This window comes from Lepisosteus oculatus, chromosome 3 (genome assembly GCF_040954835.1).
Source record: "Lepisosteus oculatus isolate fLepOcu1 chromosome 3, fLepOcu1.hap2, whole genome shotgun sequence".
Lineage (NCBI taxonomy): Eukaryota > Metazoa > Chordata > Actinopteri > Semionotiformes > Lepisosteidae > Lepisosteus > Lepisosteus oculatus.
The window spans coordinates 2,563,444-2,587,593 of NC_090698.1; the positions used below are offsets into that span (position 1 = coordinate 2,563,444).

Sequence of the window (24,150 nt, forward strand, 5' to 3'; positions counted from 1 at the left end):
ACATGTGTCCAATCGAGAGCTGCTCTAGCTTTCGCCTCCAATCGCGTTAAGGAACGTTAACAGGTAGGCGGTGTTTATGGAGTGATTGGCAGGGAGCTGGCAAATTACAGGGCAGCTGCTAGCAGTTAGTCTCCATGGTCGCCCGAGCGCAAGGAAGTCCAGGCGAGTCGAGGGAGTAGGCCGCAACCGGGAGCCGATTTTAAACAATCCGTAAGTAAATCCTTTTGTAAACGAGCCATCGTGTAATTATTTTATATTCTTTAGTCAGTTTGGTGATCGTGCGATGAACAACAGGGAGTATTTTTGTTTTTATGAAGCGTGGCGGTGATTTAATTAAATAAAGGAGCCCGACTCGGGCGTAATCCCGAAACCGTTCATTCGCTGGGCGGATCTGATTCGCGGTTGTTTGTACAAAACTATTAACTTCGTAATCGTCGCCAGAGCTCCAAAGGCGTTCGGCCGTTTTGAGGGGATTTTTTGCGAAATAATGAAAAAAAATCGCAGTAAAATTTGAATTTTTGCGCGTGTATTGAGGCGGTTCTGGTGGGCGCTGGCGGTCCTGTTGTTTGGATACCTCACTGCCGGAATAACCGGGCTGGGGGTGTGATCCACCGAGTGAAACCCCCGGGCTCATGATCTGGAAGCGGGACAGCCTGAACCGTGTCCTTCGTGTTCCGAAAGAGAGGGGGGGAGTCGGGCGACTTTCCCTCCGCTAAAACCCGTTGACCCGGGGGGGGCTCGGTTCTGAGCCCGTGTTAACGATGCCCGATCTTTGCTCCTTGGTATCGAGAGCAGTTGAATTTGCCAGAAGATGGAGGCGAGGGTAAAAAAAATAAAACCCATATTTCTTAGTGTCCCAGTAGGCTGTCCCTTTGAGGGGGTTTGTGTGAGAGCGGTTCATGTTTAGGGCGACTGGGGGACGTGGGGAGATCTGGCCCGGATCGGAGGGAGTCCGTTCCTCCTTGAGCTCCTGGTTTCGTGCAGCTTTTTTGTTTTTAAATAAGTTTTTATTTGAACACCAGAAATACAAAAAAAAAGGAGACAGAATAAATGAAATATATACAGAAATACGCACTTCAAAGCGAGAGGAATTCACAATTGTAAACACTAAAAATTAGATATTTCCATTGTATGTCTTTCTTGTAAGTTTATTTCTAACAGGATTTAAATAAAAAAGGAATTCAAGTTTAAAAGCATGAATAGAGGGAACAGTATTAGAGCATTTACATGTGTGGATAAAATATTTTGCCAAATAATTAACATTAATAATAAAAACATATCCTTTTTTCCAAACCAGTTCTAACGAAATATAAAATAATATCAAAATCTTTCGATTTAACATTTGCCTTTACATGTTGAGCAATAACATTTTGCAGATCTGTCCAAAACAGTTTTGTATATATGCAGTTAACAAACAAATGTGACGAAGATTCCTTCTCATTATTACATAGTACACAGAAATCGTCTTGTTCATCCAAAAAGTGACGATTCTGGTTTCGTGCAGCTGTGTAGCAGAAGGGACCGGGTTCTGAGCTGTGCTCTTTCTTTCCCAGTGTCCTCAGCGGCCATGGCTATGCAGGAGCTTCGCCCGAACCACACCATCTACATCAACAACCTCAACGAGAAGATCAAGAAGGATGGTAGGTGCCCCCAGCAGACCCCTCGTGTCGCAGGGGAGAGGTGACGTGTGAGGAGGGCTCTCCACCCGTCTGCCCCGTTTGTTCAAGCAGGGCGGATGGCCCCCGGATCAGAACCGCGTCGATGTTGTGTTTCTGACTGGGACGTGTGTGATTGCAGCAGTGTTGACGTGTGACGGGAGGTTGGGTCTGCTGGATAGTGGGCCTCTGGGTGATGTCTGGCGCAGATGGGCCTGAGGGAGGCCAGTGTTGCACCAGCTCTTGTGTGTAACAGTAAAATAATTCCCTGTGATTTATCATGGCTTTGTCCTTTACAAACAGGGGGGTGGGAGTGTGTAACAGGCTACCCAGCCATGTGGTTTGATGATACCCTGGATTCTCAGGAAACCGCCAGATGAGGTCCTGTCATCAGTTAGCTACTGACTACTAAATGGGCTGTGTCTTGTAACCCCCCATTTGTGATCTTTCATGTGTTTTTTTTTTCTGAATGCAAGGAGTTTCCAGTGATTAACAGGAGCTGATGTAAAGATCATCACTCGGGCGCTAGTGTGTGGAGGGGAGGTCTTGGCCTGCCTGGTTTTCTCAGGCGGCTTGCTTTTCTTGCAGAGCTGAAGAAGTCCCTGTACGCCATCTTCTCGCAGTTCGGCCAGATCCTGGACATCCTGGTGTCGCGCTCGCTGAGGATGAGGGGCCAGGCCTTCGTCATCTTCAAAGAAGTCAACAGCGCCTCCAACGCCCTGCGCTCCATGCAGGGCTTCCCCTTCTACGACAAGCCCATGGTAGGGCCCGCTGTCCGCGGCGCTCGCTTGCAAGCGTGGCTTTTCTTGTGCTGCGCATGTGGTGGGGGGGTTGTGGTCCTTATTAGGGAGTTGTGGTCCTTATTAGGGAGTTGTGGTTTTCACTGTAAAAGTTCTCAGATGAAAGCAGGAATTTGTCGGGAGTGCACGACCCAGGTGTTAAAAAAGCACCAGAGTAAAACTAGGCAGGCACGGCACTGTTTCCTCTCGCATGATTTTCGTCCTGCCCAGGGTGTAGCCCTCCTTGCGCCTGTTGTTTGCGGGTGTGGGTTCCAGTTTCCCTGAGATCCTGTCTCGGATAAAGTGGTTTAGAAAATGGATGGATGTGATGTTGTTCATCTGTTGCACTGACCTCCATCGTAATAAATTGGTTTGAAAGAATGACGGTATCTGTGCTCTGCTCAGATGTGAACACTCAGTGGGAGCGGTTTGTATATAAATGCTGATGGAGCAGTGCTGATGAAATTAACAGCATTACACATTGTTTTAAACACCTAGAGGACCCCCGATCCCTTTGCCCGACAGCTGTTTGTTGACTTCAGCTCTGCATTTGTTAACCTGCAGTCTCATCTTTTGATTAGCAAGCTGAAGCAGTTGTCTGTTAATTCTGTTATCGTTTTTAACAAATCGCACAGTGCGTCAGGGTCAGTAAGACTCTTGAGTTTACAGTGTGAGTCCATATTTCAGAAATTCTTAGGTTTGTGCAATGATGTGACCAGCATGACTTTGAATGTGAAAAATAACCTAAAGAATCGGTGTTCGGTGTTAGTTATTGGTGGCCATATGCAGTGTATTTGCAAGGAAATTATTACCCAGGGTTATTTAAGAATATTTAGACAATTTGAGCTGGACAGTGCTGCTAGACAACACAAAATCACCTGTCTTGAGTCAAGCTGCTCTTCTCCTTGCAGACAATTCTTGTGCAATCCCTGTTCAGGCAGGTGCAAAAATGACATCAGCTCCTTTTCATATTCTTGAACCTGAATAGCATCATCTTCCCTCTGGAAAATTTTCTTGGGTTTTCAAAATGAAGTATTAATTTCTTCTCTTATATTAACTGCTTTAATAGATAAATATATAGACTATTTATAACCGATATGAACCGAACCTCTGTTTACCATTTATGCTGTAACAAGCTACGTATGTATGATATGTTAAGACTGTTGTAATTAGTTATGTGCGTGTAATAATGTGATATACTTGGATGTACAGACACGCTGCGTGTCCATAAGCTTTGTTGTCCCCTAGGGGAAAATTTTCATCTTCTTTGTACTAGTCGGTCAGTCATTGTTGTGTAATTTACCAAGTGGGAAGGTAACAGACTGAGTACAGCCTCGTGTTCAGCGTCCCTGCTCACAGTCTCCCTCTCCTGCCTTCCAGCGGATCCAGTACGCCAAGACGGACTCGGACATCATCGCCAAGGTGAAGGGCACCTACGTGGAGCGGGACCGCAAGAAGGAGAAGAGGAAGGTCAAGGGCCAGGAGGTGCCAGGGAAGAAGGGGCTGCAAGGGGCCGTGGCGCCCATGACTCCTGGGGTGCCCACGCCCATACCGGTGAGCGAAGCCTGCCGAGTCCGGGGGGGGGGCTCCTTCCCACGCTGCTCAAGGGCGGGAGCTCGCGAAGCTGTTCTCCTCAAACGGCTGTTTTGTGAAATCGGTGCGCCGCAGTGCGATGAAGTGTGCTCTGCTGGTCAACAACCACACGTCAGCTCAGTGTGACCACAGGCCTTGACGTGCAGGTGTGCGACGTTCGGTGTTTGTACTCGGCTGCACTGCTTCTTGGTGCACAGGTGTGCCTGCAGCTGATTGATTCTGTTGGCCAGGTATCTTGCCGTGCAGCCTGTATTTATTAGCCTGAACACTCTGCGTAGAACATGGAACTTTGTTGATGTACTTGACTCCACCGTGCAAGTGTCGGCCTGCAGTGTAAAGCAGTTCTTAAAACACCAGGGTTTCTCGGGGACTGGCACTGGTGGTGTGTAGCGGTGGAGGACTGACGCCCTCTGTGTTCGCATGCCTGTTGTTTGCAGGGCATGCCACCCATGACCCAGGCTCCTCGAATGATGCCGATGCCCGGACAGCCCCCCTATATGCCCCCGCCGGGCATGATGCCACCTCCTGGGATGGGTCCCGGACAGATGCCCCCTGGCGCAATGCCGCCTGGAGCAATGATGCCAGGGCAGATGCCTCATGCTCAGGTGTGTATCTCATCGCTTGCTGCTCCTGTAGCTCCTGCAGTGAATTTTCCTTTCTGATTGGTATCAGTTTATTGCAGATAAGATTGCTAGTTGTTTAATATCATATTTTAAATGTTGCGTATTTGGTTTTTTTTGTGTGTTTTATTGAGAGCAGATCTCATGTTCTGGTCAAACTCATGACCAGTCTGATGACCCGCTGCCAAAGCAGCAACAGATAAAAGGATATTACCCCAGAATGTCCTGGGGAACCAGGTGCTGAACCCCCTGGCTGACCTCACACTGAGCAGTAAAAAATTTTCTGTCAGCAGCCTCAGCACTTGCAGAAGATCAGATTGTTTTGGAGGAATCCGCATATACAAGCAGTTCTCGGAAGCTCATGTATTTTTCTTGACGTCGTTCACTAATATCATGAGGAGAATGGTGAAAAAAGAAAGCAGGGATTTCTTTTACAGCCTGATTACTGAGACCATACGGACCCGTGTCCTCTTTGAATTTTTTCTATTACTCACAGTAACTTTTTTTTCTGGTTCCTCTGTTCCAGGTGCCTGAGAACCCGCCCAACCACATTCTGTTCCTCACCAACCTCCCCGAGGAGACCAACGAGCTGATGCTGTCCATGCTCTTCAATCAGTAAGTGTTTCCCGGGTGGCCTGTCGTCGTGCCCTTTCTGTGTCTGGCCTCTCGCTTTCCTAGAGGCAAGAAACTAGTTCATTCATGTTTCTAAGGTTCATCACTCTGAGAGGGGCAGTGGTAAACAGTGAAGGAAAAAGATTTGTCTGATCTTGTAGTTAAAAGATCCTGTCTAAACTCCAGGGTTCGGATGGTGCACCTGTTGTATTTTTAGATTTTGAAATTAATGTTGCTACCATTGCTATTGTCAACACAAGTGAATAATTACCAGTAGAGTGATGACTGGGGGTGTGTCTCAATATCAGTGCCACTTGACTGTGTGTTTTAAAAAGCATATTTGCTTATTTTTAAACTGCCTTAGCTGTGTGCCCCCCTCACAAAAACAAAATCCTTCAAAAGTGTGTTGAGGTGTCGCCTGTCTCGGTAGAGCTGCCCTCGCAGTGCACCCTGAGGTGTGACGCATACAACTTCACCACAACAACCATCGCTACACTGAATCACAGGGACAACAGGAAACTTGTCCATGTCGTAGTCTGGGGCAATTTTCTTATCGCACGGTGAACATGGGCAGTGGTCCAGTTTTTTCAGTTCTGAGACCCCTCACCTCGTGTTAATTAAAACGGCAATAGCTCAAGCACTTGCAGAGCCGAATCCAGGAGAAGCTCTTGGGCTCTGTTGCCCTGGGAGAAACAGGCTCATGAAGATGGTAGGCTTGTTTTCAAGTGCGTGTAGCACTGTTCATCCCAGGGAGCTGGAACAGGCGCAGCTGCGTCTCCTGCAGCACGGCTGACGGGAGTGGTGAGTGGCGCCTGCCTGCTCCCTGACCTCTGACCTCTCTCCTCTCTCAGGTTCCCGGGCTTTAAAGAGGTGCGCCTGGTCCCGGGGCGGCATGACATCGCCTTCGTGGAGTTCGAAAACGAAGTGCAGGCCGGGGCGGCGCGGGAAGCCCTGCAGGGCTTCAAGATCACGCAGAGCAACGCCATGAAGATCTCCTTCGCCAAGAAATAGCCTGGCCGGGGGCGGGCAGGGGCGGGCCGTTAGCGTAGGTCTCGGGAGACCGGGGAGGGGGGGGGCGAAAGAGGTGTGTGAAGGTAAGAAGGGCGATTTTCCAGGACTTCTTGAAACCAAAAGAAGGGTGCGATGGAGCGCGGTGGCGCTGGGCTGATGGCTGGAGAGCACCAGTCAGCGTCGTGGTCCCTCACGCAGTTTTGAATCCCTCTCCCATGTCACGCACTCCGCCTCGCGGCCTCCCAACATCCCGCGGCCTCCCTCTCGCCGCCGCCGTGATCTTTCTTAGAGGCCCCTGCCCTCCTCTCACATCCTCCCGGTGTTGGAGGCTCCTGCTGAACCCCAGCCGGTATGTTCGGGAGCAGAGTAAAGGACATCTCTGAGGGGCGGGGGCAGGGGGTGGCAGGTTGGGTAAGTGACTGTGGGGGGGGGGCAGGACAGCTGCTTTTTCCCCCTAGTCTTAGAGGAGAGCGAGACGCCAAACCTGAGCCATCAAACGCCAAGAGGAAATCGGGACGACTCCTCCAGTCCCGCACGTCGGCGGAGTGGGTGTCGGTTTCCTGGTTCCCGTGATGCCTTGGAGCTGAGCTGGTTGCGCCGGAGGTGACGTTCCTCCGGAGAGTGGGAGACGGGATCTTCAGCCAGGGGGTTTTGTTTTTGTATCTGATTTGATTTGAAGCATTGCACCCAGAGTCTGGACATCAGACATCGTACCTGGAGCTTTCTTTCCTTGAATAAATTGTTTTTTTTAATCTTTTGCTGTCAGTTCCTCTTTTGTTGCCGCACTAAAACGAGGGACGTGGGGGGGCACGTTGTCTTTAGTGCGGTGTGTGTCTGTGCCCCCTCGCCTCAGCTGAGGCCTGCTGTGCAGATCTGCGCCGTGGCTGCAGTTCTGGAACAAGCTGTGCCGCAGAGCACCGGGTACGGGGCCTCGCAGTTAAGGACGAGGAAAGGCTTTTCTTTTTCAATCTCCCGGTGGTGCTTGAGTCGTCTGGCCCCGCTGACGAGCTCTGTGCGAATGGAAACATTTTTTTTTTGTTTGCTTTCTCCGTTACGTTTTGAGTTCGCTTGTGGTATTTTAGAAATGTCTTGCTGTTGTGATTGAATTGCTTCTTTTTTTTTTGGCCTATCTATTTGCTGTGAGTCACCAATCTGTTATTTCTTGGTCTGCTCCTCTTCCTCCCCCTCAAAACCGCCAGTGCTATCTTGTGACACTTGAATCTGCAGAACCACAGCCAGGCAGCAGTTAGCCTTTCTCGCGGCCTGCTTGTTTACTGTAAGGGACCGCGGCTGGACTCTTCTGCCTCTCGTTTCTTCGGCTGCCTTCCCAGCACTTCAGGCGGAGTTGTTTCTGCTACAGTGCTGTACTTTGTTGACGCATCCCCTGTGGATCAAGGCCTTTCAGAGGAAGCCTGCGGTCTCCCCATCTTTTATTGGACAGACAGAACTGGAACCAGATTAAAATCTTGATTTTTTTATTTTTTTTTAGTAGTGCCAAAAGAAGCATTAATGTTCTCTTTGTCTCTGCCAGCTGTCGCCTTGCTTGATCCTCTTTCTTGTAGCTGTTGAGTGTTGCATTGTTTCTGCTTTCTGACGGGACAGCAGGGCTCTTGAGCTACAGTGAAACCAGCAAGGAAATGGGGAACTGTGATTCCCACCATCTTCAGGCTGCTGTGTGACCAGTAAGGTACGGCTGCCACCTGCTGCGGTGTTGGGGTCTCCTCCGGTTTGGGCTTGGTGGTGATGTGTCTCGAGTCGGTGCTTTCTCCCATTCGCACTTACAGGGCTCTTTCCTCTGCTGTTGTTATGATACAGCAGACCAGCGTTTCCAGTGAGCAGGAGCATGTAGGAGCCTTTCTGAAGCAGAGGACAACTGCGCAGTCGTGCGGTGGTGGAGGAGGGAAGGGCTCTTGAGCGATAGCATACTGCCCGGGGAGTATGGGTGACCGCTACCAGCCAGGCGGTGGGTGTCTGAATTGAGCTTTGCCTCCGATGGGCGGTTTGCCTGGAGCAGTGTCGGGGGGAGGCGGGGGTTGTCGCTGGCTGGCAGGGGGGAGAGCGGAACAGTGCGCTGCTGACGGATTTCCAGTTCCTGCTCCCAGCAGTGCGGTGCTGTTCGGCGTATGTGAAGGGGGGCAGAGGGTGGCGCACCCCCTCTCGCTGAGCCCTTTGAACCCGCCGCCAGCAGGACGGGCCCGTCTCGCTGGCGGGGAGCTCCCCCGCGGGGGGGACGCTGCGCTCTGCCGGACCACATGAGAAGGCCGTGGGGAGCCGCTGGCGGCCAGGCTGCAGCTGGGCTTCAAAGTCTGTTTACTGGCGGAGCTCGGTTTTACCCCGGCTAACCTAGCACGGGGCAGCAGGATCCCTCGCGAGAGGAGCCGGGCGCTGCTGGCGCGTTGCGCAAGACGAGAGCGCTCTCTGCTCCTTCCCTGCAGCTGCTGGCGAGCCTGGCGATGGCTCCCGCCCGCCGGTCCGAGAGAGGCGGGTGTGTGGGGGGGGGCGGCAGTCCCCCCAGCGTGCCCCAGGAGGTGAGAGTGGGCGAGGGGAGCAGCGGGGTTTGTGTGGCGCCCCAAGCCCTGCCAGGTACTGCTTTCTTACCTCGCAAGCCGGTCTGGGTGGGCTGACCGAGTGGTACAGGGTAAGCGAGTCGAATCGGGAAAAAATTAAAAGGGGGCCAGAAGAGATCTTGGGATCGATCGGCGTTCTGAGCTCTATTGCCAAGCCGATTCCATTCTCAAGGAGGGGATCTGAACTTTCCATTGCAAGCAATATAAAGGAAGCAGCAGGCCAAGCAGAACTGTCCTCTTTTTTTTTTAAATCGCCACCTTATAGGCGGTTGGTGATCCTTTGTCCCTCCGCTGTTGAGGTGCAGACCCCCCCCCCCGTCCCTTCTCTAACCTCACACAAGCCCGGGGGCGTCTCCCTTTCGGCTGTGACGGCCGTCCCATCACCCCCCGAAACCCCGGTGCTGAAGCCTGAGAGTTCGCAACTGGTTCTGCTCGGCCGCCGGGTCCTGGCCCACCTGCGAGAGCCTGCTCCGGGTGCCCCAGCGGGAGATTATCAGTAGAGGTGAGGTGAGGCCTCGCCCGCCACACAGGGCCCCACGCAGACGCTCAGGCAGGAGACTGGGGAAGAGGTACAATTTCAATGCTTGTGGTCATGAGGGGGAGAGAGGAGGCAGCGTCACGTGGGCAGGACTGGTGTTTTGGAGTTGCTCTTGCGTTGCACCCCCCAAGGTCCTGGTCTGGGTGTGGGGGGGAGGGCTACGTGGTCCCCAGTTGTGACCACCTGGCTTAAAAGCCAAACTATTTTTTGCGACTCCTGAGAGGATCTGCACGTCTCCTGAGCTGTTTCCCGAGAGAAGTCAGGGTATCGGCTTCGATCACATGGCTGGGCTGCTTGTTCCCCACTCCCACCACCCTGTGTGTAAAGTTCTGTAAGCAGTTAGAAGCTGCAGACAGCCCCTAAGTTACCCCACGTGGGCTCTGGACCAGAATCCAGCATTGAGTAGCGAAGCACCTTCTTTGCGGAGATCCAAGATGTGGGAGGTCAGGAGTTATGGATTTTCACTTTGAAAGTTTAACGATCAGTAGGGGGCGCTCAGCCTGTAGTCTGTGTGGGTCCTAATGCCCTAGTACAGTCATGGAGACACTATACTATAAAAAGGCGCTGTCCTTCGGATGAGATCCGACCTCTCCGTGGTCATTAAAAATCCCAGATCGTTTCTGGAAAAGAGTAGGGGTGTTACCCCCGACATCATGGACAGATTTCCCCTGCCCTTTACCAATCAAGGCCTCCTAATAATCCCCCTCTCTGAACAGGTTTCATCACTCTGTTCTCCTCCCCACACAGAGCTGGTGTGTGGGGAGAGTACTGGTGCATCATCCAGGTGGGGCTGCACACTGGTGGGGGTGGAGGGGATCCCCATTACCTATGAGGCGTTTTGAGTGGAGTGTCCACTCAAATATAAGGAATTACTATTATTATTATTATTATCATTATTGATAAAATCAACCCCTAGTTAAGGGGTAACCCTACTGTGCATTTCCAGGCCTGCCCACCAGAGGGAGCCCAATACACAAAATCGTGCTCACGCGAGAGAGCTGCGGCCCCGCCGCCCGACTTGTCCCGGTTTGCTGAGCGCTATTGAAATTCTGAGCATGCCCGCTATGCTAATCAGCCTGGGTGGCCCAAAGGAGCTACTGTATTTCCTAACGGCGGGCGCTTCTAGAGCAGAGGTCGGTTGCTAGGACAGCAGTGACTTTCCCCAGTGAAACCTCGAAGAATAACCGGCCCTTTATGCGGGGAATGAGCGGGTACATTGTGCCCACTTCTTAACTTATGACTACAGGAACTGGGCCCTGTGGGGAAAAAAAAATGATAGTATAGAAATTAGTTTCAATTCGCATTTCCCCGCGATCTCAGTTCCCTTTCGATGGTGTAGCGCCTTTCCGCCAAGTATTCTTTTTCCGTTCTGTGACATCTGGGGTCGTGGTCGGCTCACGGCAAGTGCTTTTCTTCGCTTGGGCGCCCAGACAAACCCGCTACCCCTCACACGTCACAGGGCTGGCGGCTGGACTGGTCATCGCTGCGGGTCCAGCGGTGCTGTAGTCGCCGAGCCTAGGGTGCCCGCGAGGGGCTTGACTCAAATGGACCGGCCAGAAAGGGGTGGACGCCGGCAAACAACGTGTAGTTACGTCATTTGATTCGATTGTGACGTGGCCTAGATTCAGAACTGACGGGCCTTACAGTTTAAATGATTTTGTGCTTTGGCGTTTTTTAATAATATAGCGCCCTTCAGGTTCGATCCGGGGGGCCGATAACCTCCAATACCACCGACAGAAAGACCGGGAAGCTCACGAGTGGCGTTTCACCGTGGGCAGGCGGACTTCACGTGTCTGAGGGCAAGTGTATATGTGCAGAAATACTGTATAGGATCTGTCAGAGGTAGAACTGGGGTCTACAAGCAAACTCCGAATGTACAGCTCTTGACTGGCCCGGAGGAGCAGCGTTAGTGTGCGTGGGTCTGGTTAGCAGAGTTGTCGCTCAGGGGTCGGATGGTGCGTTTCCAATAACACACGTTGACGACTCTGTCTCCCGGTTCCCTCTGAAGGCCCCCAGACCGTGTTTCCTGTTCGGAAACGGGCTGCGCTGTTCGGGCGACGGCGAAGCCGGTCTCCCGCCTCTCCCGGCCGGTTCCGAGCGCTGTGTCCCGGGGCGTCACTGACGGCGGCTCTGTCGTGGCAACAAGCAGTCAGTCTACTGATCGTTGTTTTTAAATTCTAGAAATGTAAAATCAAGTTCATTCCGGTCGAATTTCAAAGCACTGAGGCTACTTTGCTTTGTTTCCCCCCCGATGACGCATTGTTTAGGTTGGGGGGTGATTCTGGACCTTAATTGTCTTTCTCCTCTGAACACGAACACGGCGAGGGCGGCAGCGCTCAGAGGGGTTCTGAACGACGCTGCTCTTACGACACGGACAGCAGGGCTCCTGGAGGTGACCTGATCGATCCAAAACCGGTTCTGATGGAGCTGCCCTCCCGCCTTCCGCCTCCCGGACTCGGGGGTCGCGGGCACCTCTTCAGCCAGACCCCACAATTGCGGTTTGTCTCGTTTATTTAAGAAAACGGCGGTGTTGCCCCCAGTGACGTCAAACCTGAGCAGGGTGGATGACAGTAAAAGTTAAGAGTCGCGCTCCGGGTCCCGTCAAGCTTCTACGTCACGATCGCCCGCAATTTCAGCACGTGGCTGATGTGAACGCCGTTCTTCCGGTCCCCTCGCGGTTACCTCGCTCTTGGCTCTGCGGAGTGAGCCGACAGAGTCCTTTATCTAATCGTATGGGCTAAGTCATAATTACATTAACACAAAAGGGTCGAGGAACGACAGCACGCTATGGGGCACCCCTGATCAGGATCATTTTAAAAACGTCTCCACGTCAGTTAATACCCGATATCCTTAGAGATGTAATTAGACTGACCTGTCTGTTTTGTAAATATGCCCTTACTATATATATATACACACACACCAACATGGCAACTTGCGCTCAGCCAGTGACCTAACAGAACCAGTCTCATTCTTCTGGGAGCTTACTGGGTTCCGCGCAGAGGCGCAGTGCGCGCGCGCCTCCTGCCAGGGCTCTCGGTCCCCGAGGTGGCGGGGTCTCGAGCGCCTCCCCCGCTCTGCCCGCTCTGAGAGCGAGACGCGGATTCTCCCGACTTGGACCCTCCCTCCCCTCCTCTCCCCAAGTAGACGAGCAGCGGGAGCGCTCAGCGGTCTGCAGTCGCGCAGGCGGGCACCCGGCGAGCGTGTGCGAGCGAGGGAGCGTGCAGGGAACCCCACTAGAATGACAGCGCTGGCCCGGCCGTGCACAGCCGCCGGTCCCCGAGTCGAGCAGAGGCGCTAGACGGGCCCCACTCTCTGTGCGTGGGCGGGGGGGGGTCGGAATAAAGCCAGCACCAGCCCAACAGCACCCCGCGGTTCTTACTCCAGACAGCCAGGTAGCGAGCGGAACATGTCGACCACCGAGTAGGAGACGAGCCGACGGGGTGTCCCCAGAGAGCCGATGTGTCCAGAGCCCGGGGCGACCCGGGCGGCTCTGACGGGGACCAGGAGGAGACGGGGCGGAGAGGCGATGCCGGACGGGCGGGTGGTCTGCGTGGTGCTGCTGGTGCTGCAGCCTCAGGTAAGGGACCGGATCTCCCGCCCCTCTGCCCGCCTGGCAGCGGGCGCCGCTTGGGGTGCGCGTGTCCCCCGCGCCTCGGGGGCTGTGCCCGTGCGGGGCCCCGGAGCAGCACCTGTCCGGCTGCCTTCACTTGTTGCTTCCGCGCGAGAGGCGATTTCACGGGCTCGGCGCTGCTGGCGGAGGGTCATCTTGCGCGCAGCGCTGAATCACCCCGGCAGGACTGTAATTTGCGCTGAGAGGGATGTTTGTGTGAACGTTGATTTTTTTTCCCTTTTCTTTTTTTTTGCGCAACAGACTTATCTGGGGAGTGGCGTTGATTGACGAGCTGAGACTCGGAGATAAACCCTCTCCTGAATTCCTCCCCCCCTCCACCACCACCAAACGTCTCTCGCTGAGCGGGGTGTTATTAAGTTCAGTCTGAAGGGAAAACGCAGAGGAAGTGAGAAAAAGAGTGGTTTCACCCCGGAGAGAGTGAGGAATCGCAGCCGGGGGTGGAAACGTGCGGGTTGTCTCTCTCTCCGACAGCGGTCTGACCGGGTCAACACATGTAATCGCCTTATAACGCTGCAGCCGCGGGCCCGCCGGCGAAGCGCCTGGAATCGGTGCCCCGGGGCTCCGGGAACTCGGGGGTCAGCCGGATGCCGAACCTCAGGCTCGCGTCCGGCGGGCATCTTGGGGACCCAGGCGTGACGGGTACTCTGCTCTGGGGTCCACACGCTGTCGCCCCAGTCAGCTGGCCTCAGACATGTGCCCGGTCTAACTTTTCCCAGAGTCACCCCCGCCGCCTCCGAGTGCAGAAACGGCGCTATAAACCCCTTTGTACCGTGAGAGCGTGATCGGTTTGTCTAGCAGTTAGCCTGCTTCCTACTTCCCCCTCAGCGCGGGTGGTATCGGGGTCCCCCTCACTGCACCCCAGCGCGTGTTTGGAAGGCAGACCCCCCCGGAAGAGAGCGAAAGCGCGAGCGTGAGTGGGGTGTGCGCGCGGGGGTGGGCGAGCCGGCTCGTGACCACCTGTCCACGGCCGCGCGAGTGCCCGAGGGGCTGTTTCCTGCGCCGTGGAGATGGCGCGGCGTCAGCGCACAGGGATCATGAAAGGCAGAGGAAACGACAACCGACGCTCCCCTCCCCACCGCCCGAGTCCGCTTGTCTCGGCTGCGAGCGATTTACTGCCGTCGGAGACGAGCAGAGATCCGGCCGGAATCTCAACACCCAGAGGAAAGTCGTCGGGGCGACGCTGAGATCCCGGTCACTCGTGCGCTAGGCGACTCGAGTGGGAGTACCTGGCCCACGCTGTTCCCGTCCTGGTTACACCTTGTGCAAGAGTCGAACAGTCCCCATAAAAACGCCTGAAACCATCTTTTGCGTGACGCGTCAAAACGGTTTTTGCCGTTTTCTGAGCTGTGCATCTTTTCTCCCGGGTTGTTAGCAGTTACAGTGGAAAGCAGCAACCTGTATCCCACATCAGTCTAAAGGAAATGTTTACTGAGGTGCGAGGCCCTCCTGAGAGCACTGGCAGGTGCCGATGAGCTGCGGGCCACAGCCGTGCCCTCGCCAGGCCCAGCAGAGCTGCAGGAGCAGCAGGCAGGCATCGCCATGGCAGCCTGTGGTTTTGGGGGAACGCCACCACCTCGTGATGCCAACGCTGTGGCAGGGCTGGGGCGCAGATGGTGCCCTGCTGGTGTCTGCAGGCTGCGGGCCGGGGGCAGGTTGGTGTCACTCAGCGTGCCCCCTGCTCTGGGCGCTCCCTCCCTGCGCTGGCAAGGGGGCAGTGTGTCTGCCAGCCTGAGGGCCCCGCCTCGGCCCCCTGTCTCCCAGAGGCCTGATGAGAGATCAAGACCCTGCTGAAATGTAAATATGCGAAGAATCTCTGCAGGCCGGAGTGCACTGTCACGGGCAGGGGCTCAAGATCCCTCTCTCTCAGCTGCTGGATGAAAATCCCTCCCGCTGGTTGCTGGGAGTAAGCAGGTCCAGTGAGGCAGGGTGCGTAGTGGCGGGACTGTGCCTTATTATTCCTGCTCTGTGTCAATATGCCATGTGCTCGCTCCTTCCTACAGTTTTCCCAGGAGTGGGAAGGCTTGGGTTGCAAGGTTGGGCAGCGGTGCCTCATTCCCAGGGCCCAGAGAATTCTTCATGTGTTTCTGAGATGTTGGAAGGCTTTTGATGTCCTTGCACTGCTGGCTGAAAAGAAATGTGCAGGAAAGAATTGTCCGTTTTTTCCGATCCTTCAGAAGGGCTCCTGTCGTGAGAAGCAGTTGGGTTGGGTCTGTATTTTAAGAGCTGTAGACTAATGGCACGACAATTGAGTTCAGTGTGTCAGTGGGTCTGTGTGTTGGTGCGTCTATGGTTCAGTGGGTCAGTGATTCAGTGTGTCAGTGCGTCTCTCAGTCACTGTGCCAGTGATTCGGTGTGTCAGTGGGTCTGTGTGTCGGTGCTTCTGTGGTTCAGTGTGTCAGTGGTTCTGTGTGTCAGTGCGTCTGTGTGTTGGTGCGTCTATGGTTCAGTGCGTCAGTGGGTCTCTCAGTCACTGTGCCAGTGGTTAAGTATGTCTGTGGGTCTGTGTGTCGGTGGGTCTCTCAGTCACTGTGTCAGTGGTTCTCTCTGTTGTGAGATCACCATTGCAGACTCCAGCATTGTCTCTGGGCTCACAGCCATCGTTGTCTCAGGGGTCTTGTTAGTGGCAGCATCAGGTGTTACATGGTTTGGAAGCTGTTCTCTCTTTCCCTTGCGGAGCTGGAGCAGAGGTTGCCAGGGCCTCGCTGGTGCCGCTGGGTGAATTTCCACAGACAGTGAGACGCCCTGATCCCTGGGGTTCCAAGACAGCCTGTCCTGGCATTTAAATCCAGGAATGGATTTGAAGTGCTGTGCAGCGGGAGTCTGACCTTGTCCATGCCCAGGGCTGCTGGCCTAGCCCATCCTTCTCACAGTGCACCAGGCACAGCAGCATGCTCCTGACCGAGGCACAGTCTGAGGTCTGACCATGAAGAGCGATCTGGCACGATGAAGGAGTGGTGCCTGTTGCCCTGGGTGCCACAGGACTTCACCGTTCCAGCGTGTCTCTCCAGACTGGGGCTGCTCCAGGTCCAATAAGATGGAGGGGTTCTGTGAAAAGAAGCAGCACTTTTCTAGTGTCTTTTTACACCCATCTGTAAGGACCAGCGATGCTTTGTCCCAGAGTTGTCAGCAGACAGACAGGCTCTGAGCCAAACTCCTTGCAGGAAAGGTCCCAGTTGCTGCCTCGCTGTTGTCGATATTACACACATCCCAGATAGGGCTGCTTTAAAAAAAAATATTCCAATGAAAACATGACTGTTCGGAAATGTAGGCATTACACTGCAAAGATCTGTGCTCTAAAAGAATGTTTCTCTGGTTACCTTAATTGAGCTGTACCGTATTAGAATGTAAGCAGGTGAGTGATTGTATACAATCTACATTAATACATAGATGCATATTTCTATAGACTTGCAAGACCACCCTGAGTGTTTAATAAAACTCGCAAAAGTATCATTGACAAAAGAGCATAGTTTAACCCTCAGGTTTTTGTTACTAATGATAAATGATAAAATGGCCCTGTTTTCAGTAAAGGTGTAAAAGCACCTCTCTATGTACCTGTCGGCTTTGCAGGGAGCTGTTCAGTGTCCCCGCAGTGGTTTTGCGTCAGGAATGGAAATGACACTTTGGATCTGCATCTGTTCCATGTTCCACGATGCACTGAGTCAAGCTACCAGATGCAGATGTGCCCAGATGTGTTGTGCTGCCTTCTGTTTGAGCTTGGTGTTTTGTACTCTATTTGTCGAGCTTGTTCATTTGACTTGCCAGGACACAGGCGTGCTGTGAGCAGTTTCGGCACTCAAATTATTCAGCCGCCCTGCTGCAGGCTGTTTGACTGACTTGCTGATCTTTAGCTCCAGGTCTTGGGAAGAGAAGGTGTGAAATCTGCTGGGGAGCACAACTAGATCTGCTTCATGGGGAAGCCAGGAATCCAGGTGTGCAACAGAGTTATCTACTGCAGGAATTCTTAGAGCAGAGAAGACAGTAGGGATGGGTGGCAGCCCTCAGCCAGGTGTTCCTGCAGAAGCAGCTGTTCAGCCCAGTCTGGACTGGCCATAGCGGGGAGGGAACAGAAGACAGGTGAGGATGACAATCAGTCCATAGTGAGCATAGTGATAGTGAGCAGTTCATTGACCCATGGACCTCATCCTGTTGCTTCTTGGAAGAAGGCTGGGTATTGAGTTCAGCACTGTTACTGGGCAGCTTGTTCCAGACTTCTACCACCCTTTGTGCGTTTGTGCGTTCCTCCGGTTCTCAACTGAAGTGCATCTTAACCTCCCTTTAGTGTCCAGTTGTCTCTTCTGCTTATGCTTCTCCGTTCAAGACTAAAGAGATTGGGTTCCTTCGCCCTGGCTGCGTAAGAGTTTGTGGGTGCCCAGTGATAACCTTTTCTCACGCGGCACTGCTGCTTACACACTGCTGCTCGACAAATCCTGGCCGCCGTTAGCTAGCAGCTCGGCTCGGACCAGGAGAGCTGATTCCTGGACGACAGGACAAAGGCTCTGTTATGATTGAGCCCCTCGTAGCCCCCGGTCGAACTCTTTGCCCACTGTTTCTTCACGCCAGGGGCGTTTCCTGTTGCCCGCTGGGCTGCGCGCTCGGCGTGTTCAGCGTGGAAACACTGCAGCCTGTCTCCAGCCCGGCCTCCCCTCTCCCTGCTTCTCTGTTGACATCCTGTCTGGCAGAGGAGGAGAAAAAGACGTTTTTCATTTATTTGATCTTCGGGAACACAATAGCCGAGGGGGAGAGAGCTGGAGAGTGTTGGTCAGACTGAGTGATTGTCTTCCTCTTTCCACTCCGCACAGAAAGTAACCGTGATCAATGGCCCCAGCCTGGCGGCTGCTGCTGCTGGTTAACCCCCTCCCTGCCGGCAGCCTGCTGGCGGGGCCCCTGTCCAGGACGGCTGGAGTGGCTCGGGAGCCGACCGAGAGTCTCTGACCACGTCTCTGTCCGCTGCCCTCCTCCCTCTCCAGGTCCTGCAGGCGGTGGGGGTGTTCGAGCTCCAGATCGAGCAGCTCCAGAACACCAACGGGCTGCTGCTCAGCGGGGGGTGCTGCGACGGCGGGGGCGGGGGCGGCGCGGGGGGCCGCTGCCCCCAGGCGGACCAGTGCGACACTTTCCTCCGGGCGTGTCTGAAGGAGTACCAGGTGCGGGTGTCGCCCACGGGGCCCTGCACCTTCGGCGCGGGCAGCACGGGCGTCCTGGGGGGCAACAGCTTCTCCCTGCGGCACCGGACCCCCGGCGAGCAGGTGGGGCGGATCGGCATCCCCTTCAAGTACGCCTGGCCGGTGAGTACTCGCGCCCGTGGGCACGGCGGGGCGCGGGGGGGTGTCGGGGCACCGGGCTCTGAGGGTTTCCAGGCAGGGAAACGAATGATGTAGAATCAGATCCTGTCAGTCCGAGATGGCCTGAGGGAAAGAGAATGGTGCGCAGTCTCGGTGACCCTCCTGCTTGAGCATCGGCGTCAGGCCCTGCGGGGGGGCCTCTTCGCGTGTGAGAGCACGCGCTTGGAGCTGTCGAGGCCTGTGTCGTCCTCTCCGTCGCAAGGAGGCTCAAATCTCACTAGGGGTCGCCAGGGCTGGCCAGAGCTGGAAAGGGGGTCTTCATCAGGGCGCTCTCTCTGTCTCATCGGTAGTGCTGGCTTGGTGGGGTCTCTCTCTGTGAATCTAATTTGGAGTGCCAGCTTGTCTGGGCTGGGCTGACTGAGAACTGGTTTGTGCTGTAAACCTGCTGGTGAGGAGCTCTGGGCCCTGGTGTGATCACAGAGCACTGATCTATGCTGTCTTTCAGCAGTTTTTCAACCAAACCTTCTACACTACAGCTTGATAGTTTCTCTCTGCAGGGGGTAATGCAGGTAGCCCTCCCCTGCGCCGTTATCTTCCATACCTTTGTGGATGTGTCTCCTGACCAGTCAGGATGTTTTAGCGAGAGCACTTTTCTTGGGATTGAAACCCTTCATCCTGAGTTTCACCTCGGTTTGGGAGAGAGTGGCTGGTGAGCCGTTCTCATTGTGTCCCTGCTCTGTAATTCAGGATCGCGGACGGTTTTCTACCGGGACATGATCATGAGCTCTGCAGCTCAGTTGTTGTCTGCGGGTTCTTTCAGATATGAAGGATTTGATTGAGGAGAACTGGCCAGGGCACAGCCAGTGCTGCCCAATGGTTTTGCTCATCAGTGCACAGCGTTAATTAATGGTGCAATTAGTCTTTGCAGGGTTGTTTTTTCCAAAACCAGATCGCGTGCACTAACCTACTGAGACAGTTTTGAAAGATTTAATTTAATAACTCGTGAATATTACAAATTCTGTTTGTCTCTGTAGTTTATAATTTGAACTATATGTTGTATATGAAGGAATTAACTAAAACTGTCTTCTGAATCCTCCTCTCCTCAGTCCAAACCGACCCTCACGTTTCTTGCTTTATAGTATCTGATACATCTGTGCTCATTTATAAAGCCACTCCAGCAGTGAGGAGTAGCGCTCACGGGTCCAGGTTCTGTGAGGTCAGGTCCCACGAGGAGCACTGCTGCTGTCCCCTTGAGCAAGCTGCTTTACTCAGACTGCTCCAGTAACATGCCCAGCTGCAGAAATGAGTATACATGGACGTCACTTTGGATAAAGGTGTCTGGCGTTTAAGAATAATAATCACGTCCCCTATCTTGGTGTATGCATTCAGTTTTCATCTCAGCCCTTATGCATAAGCTTCGTGTAATAGTTCTCCTGAGATCCAGTGATTCGGTCATTGAAGTCAAGCTGGAGGATCACCATGGTGACAGGCAGCAAAGAGCTGGAGTCCTCTTCAGTGTATTGAAGCCGGAGGACGGCTCAGGCTGTAGAGATAGACTGGACAGCAGGATACTCCGAGCAGCTCTGGGCTTCACAGGGCCACACAGGGAGGCGTGTCCAAGCTCACTGCCCGTGATTGGCGGACGTTGATGGGCGGGGCATGCCACGCGCAGACTTTGTTTGAGGTGTGATTCTTTTGCCCTCTGCGTCCATCCCAGGGTGCCACACACAGGCTACAGCTAGTTGGAACGCTCTGTCATGGACGCGGCAGTTTGTGGGTGAGGGTCAGGACAGGGAGGCGCAGAAGGTGGAACGATTGAGAGAGTACTGTCCGTGTGCGAAGGGCAGGGGGACAGCAGCAGAGCAGAACAGCAGCAGAGCAGCCTGTGTGTGCGGCAACGTAGGATCTAGTGGTGCAGTGCGGGGAGCGTGTGCATCTGAGCTTATTCAAAGAGGACTGTAGTAAGGGTATGAAAAAGCATGATAGAGTGTGTTCCCAAAGATGGAATGATGGAATACCATGGCAAAGCGAAGGGAATGCAGGGAACAAGTACAGTAGAGCCCCGATTATCAGACCTAAACGGGGCCGATAGCGTGTCGGATAATTGAAAATGTCGGATAATGCGAAAACTGAGTTGACAAATGATAGTTATGGAAGTGCAGTATAAGTATGAAATCTAGTTTATTAATCTACTGTAAATCAGAGCTTTCTCTTGAAGTATCGGACCTGTGATAGGCATGCCGTCTGCTGCATGAACCTCAAGAACAAAGCTTCATCGACCTTTTCGTCCTTCAGCTGAAGGCCGGTCAGAGCACCACTTCTCTATCTCATTTCTATTCCTCTCCCAGCTGCAACTCGTCCCACACCAAATTCAGATGCAAGTTTTTTGCAATGAACTCGTCCTTTTTTAACACTTCAAGCTTTTGTTCCACTGAAAGAACTGCTTTCTTTCTCCTCGCACTTGTCATGTTTCTCAAATAACACAATTATATTTATGAGTGCAAACGAGCGAGCGGGGCTACGTCGATGGCAGGATTTGACGCACTGAGAGACAAAGCAGGATGGGATTGGGCAAAACATTATGCATGCGCACACATACAGTACATAGCATATATGTATATAGCATGTTGATTGCTATGTCGGATAAAATGGAATGTCGGATAATCGAGACTGTGCTGTATAACATATAACATATAAAACATGTAACATATAACATATAACATATAACAATCTGCAGAAGAGCAGCGGTGCTGAACTTTAATAAGGATGCATGCTTATCCTGGACTGTGTGTGAGGGAGAGGTTTCTCATAGAACAGTAAACGGTATCGATTTCAGGGAAAGGTAGCGCATGTGGGGGGGGGGTGTTGAGAAGGAGCGGTTTTCCCTGGGAAACGGCCAGGCTGAAAGAGCAGCCTTGTCCGGCAGCCTCTGTGAGAGGCGGGACCCGCTGCTCCCCTGGGGGGGTCTCCGCTGGGAGGGAGGCAGGTGAGGAGCGTCCCTGGGAGAAAGCCGAGCTGGCCGACTCTCTCTCCGGGGAGAATCGGATGCGTGTGCACGTCCTGAGCTGGAGACTGGAGAAAGGATCAAAGGGGTCAGTAGGCAGATAATCTCGGGCCTGTTGGAACAATCGGTCTGCATCCAGTTTCAGGTGAGTGATGAATGAAGCTCCACCACAGGTTGAAGCCCAGTTTCACCTCACTGGGAAAAGGAGACGGGCCTTTAACTTGTGATCCTGTGCACAAAGTGCTGGCGTCACATTTTCTGTCAAAGGTATTTTTACTGTAGGGAAAGAATATCAGGGTGGCACACTCCTCCGGGAAAATGAGCGTCACACAGGAAGAAAAGGACACTCTGAGCTGATTAGGAGATTCTGATGTGAAAGTGAAGGTCATTTCACCTCCAGCTCCTCAGAGTGGTTCACTGTGAGTCACGTTTCAAGAGCTCTGCAGAGGCAGCAGTGAAAGCAGGAGACACTTCCTCCAAGTGTGTGAGAGATTTTTGTGAGAGACTCCTGTAGTGAAGCGTGAAGAGATATGCAACAAGTTCCAACTGGACTGCGTGCAGGTGGGGCCAGCTAGTGACAGCCCTGCTCTCGGAGAGCCCCGCTCCTGCAGGTGTTTGAGGATCAGTGGGAGCTGGAGCCCAGGAAACAGGTCTCACCCTGCACCGCCAGAGCTAGGCTTCACCGACTGGAGCTCTGGATTTCAGTCAGGCACAGAGGAAAGAAGCACAAAGTGCCAGACACTTCCAGAGTCGAAGTCCGGGCTCTGAACATCACAGCGCCGACTGCCACCTCTCCTGCTCTGCCATCATCTTCATCATCTTCCTTGGCTGATGCCTGATATCCTTCCGCTCACCAGATCACAGAACCCTCTCTATTCCTACGCGCATGTGTATCTCACAAATGTAGGAGGCTGTACATTTCAGCTCTCAGTGTGGTGCGTGAGACTAGTAGTGTTTAGAGTTCACCCCCTGAGGCCTACACTTTGACTCTCTTCTTGCACCCAGGGATCTGCTGCTTCATATCTTAGCCATGGTCTGACCAGGTGGGGCCCCCATGCACAGCGTCATTCACTTCTCGAATCCCCACAGGGCTGTGCCCCACAGCCTGTTGCTGTTCCCTCCTTCAGCGCTGGTTTGTGAAACTAGTCCTCCCCTCTTCCATCAGCACGAGGATCCCTCTCTGCTGTGGCTTGGAGCTGACTGTCTTTCATGGGCTGCTCTTTGTAAGCCTCTTAATGGACACAGGGGTATGGCTAGTTCCACTCACCCTGAGTGACCCACACTCGGTAATTCAACACACACCTGCTTACTCAACGCTTAGCAGCCATCTCGGCTCAAGGACACAGCATGGTCCGGGTTTGAGCCAAGATGGTGGCTTCCCAGGACAAGCCTGTTTCTCTTTCTCTTTCACTGCAGTTTCACTGATCTTAACTTGATCTTTACTGCTCTTTACTTGCTTCTACCACACTACACTGGGCAGCGTTGCACACTGCTGTGATTTTTTTACAACTTCCTGCGACCAGCTCCAGCTGCCTGTCTGGAGACCGTGTCCCAGTGCCGGCTCGCCACGCCCTCGCTCTGACCCGCACATGGTCTCTATTAGACACGCTTTCTCCGGCACTGCTTTGCAGGAAGCGGGAGATTCATTTCCCCTTATGGATCAGGTGTCTGTTAACGCTTTACTCGGCCTCCGCCCGCAGTGTGCGCCGCAGTCAGCAGAGTCACCGTGGGTTTTCGTGCGGTGATTCGGAAACTGACACAGGTGTGGTTCATCCGCGCGGCTGGAGGCCGAGTTCTCCACAGTCCTGTTGACGAGGCTGCACTCAGCGCCGACTCGGCTCGCCTTCTTTCCGGGTTTTGTCAGCAGCCTCATTCAGATCCGCTTCTCGGGTTCCGGGCCTGACTTTCCTCCAGCGTTTCTCCAGCTGCTGCTCTGCAGCTGAACCCGGAGAGCCGGCCCGCGCTGAGGCCGAGAGATGCCACGGTTCGATAACGCAGAAAAAACGAAAAGACAGCAGCCGACCCCGTGCTGGCAGGAAAGGGGACGGGCACAGGGTGCGGGAATGCGGGAATGGCCGGCTCTCGCTGGCTGCTGCCTGTTGCGGCCCGGCGCTCCGATGGCAAGGGGCATGCGGGCAGGATCTGCGCCCTGCTGGTGTGCGGCTCATCTTCAAGCCAGGCGTGTGGGAATGACCTGTTAATGAACCCACAAGAGAAACACATAAACATGCTGCGTAACGTGCATGGAAAATAACCATATAACTCACATTACATGTGGGTGAAATACACTGTCTCTCTGTTGATTCTTCTATTTCTCCTGACTCTTCAGTTCTGCAAAGTAACTTTCTTTAACTTGATACAACCCAGGCGGTCCCAGTCTCAGTCCTGCAGCTGAGCCTGCTTACTTTGAAGAGTCCTCAACTGAAGCAGCAAGCCACTTGGTTGGACTCTTCTCCTGCTCACAATTAAATAGTTCAAATTAACCCTAATATTCGGTCTGTTAAGGGCTCAGCTCACGTGGAACAAGCACAGGGACATGACTGGGACCCCCAGACAGGACTGCTCCGCGAGACTGACTCTTGACAGGTTGTTTCCATTCTGCATGACGGAGAGATGTTTTATTCTCTGGGGTGTTGACAATGCCACAGTGCAGTAACAGCAGAGTGTCATGTTATGCTGAGCCCATGCAACATGACAGAAGAATGTGTACTACCATGATGGTGCTGACCGTGTGGCATAAGCCACATGTGATGTGCATATATAGACGTATGGAAAATTGATAGAACTAAACTCTGTGGGTAAGGATTGAGCAGTATGTTAATATAGCAGTTTAGATCTGCCTGGTCATGCACTGCGTGACT

At 53.5% G+C, this 24,150-nt stretch overlaps 2 protein-coding genes across 11 annotated transcripts in view; both read left to right on the forward strand.

Annotated features, from left to right (window-relative positions):
- The first annotated feature begins 100 nt into the window (after positions 1-100).
- snrpa (small nuclear ribonucleoprotein polypeptide A) lies at positions 101-7,022 on the forward strand. The gene is made up of 7 exons (XM_069187798.1): positions 101-210; positions 1,554-1,640; positions 2,244-2,416; positions 3,815-3,988; positions 4,465-4,632; positions 5,174-5,262; positions 6,111-7,022. The coding sequence occupies exons 2-7, from the start codon at positions 1,568-1,570 to the stop codon at positions 6,268-6,270; spliced, it is 837 nt and encodes a 278-aa protein (XP_069043899.1). The 5' UTR covers positions 101-210; positions 1,554-1,567; the 3' UTR covers positions 6,271-7,022.
- A 918-nt stretch (positions 7,023-7,940) lies between these two features.
- The window catches only part of LOC102696625 (protein jagged-1b), a 47,713-nt gene continuing 31,503 nt past the window's right edge, over positions 7,941-24,150 (forward strand). Inside the window, exons 1-4 of one of the 10 annotated variants that reach the window (XM_069187801.1) lie at positions 10,261-11,174; positions 11,384-11,523; positions 12,760-12,952; positions 17,974-18,288. In XM_069187801.1, the coding sequence (XP_069043902.1) occupies positions 12,833-12,952; positions 17,974-18,288 (435 nt within the window). In that variant the 5' untranslated portion in view covers positions 10,261-11,174; positions 11,384-11,523; positions 12,760-12,832. The other 9 variants (XM_069187805.1, XM_069187803.1, XM_069187804.1 and 6 more) reach the window with 9 other exon arrangements.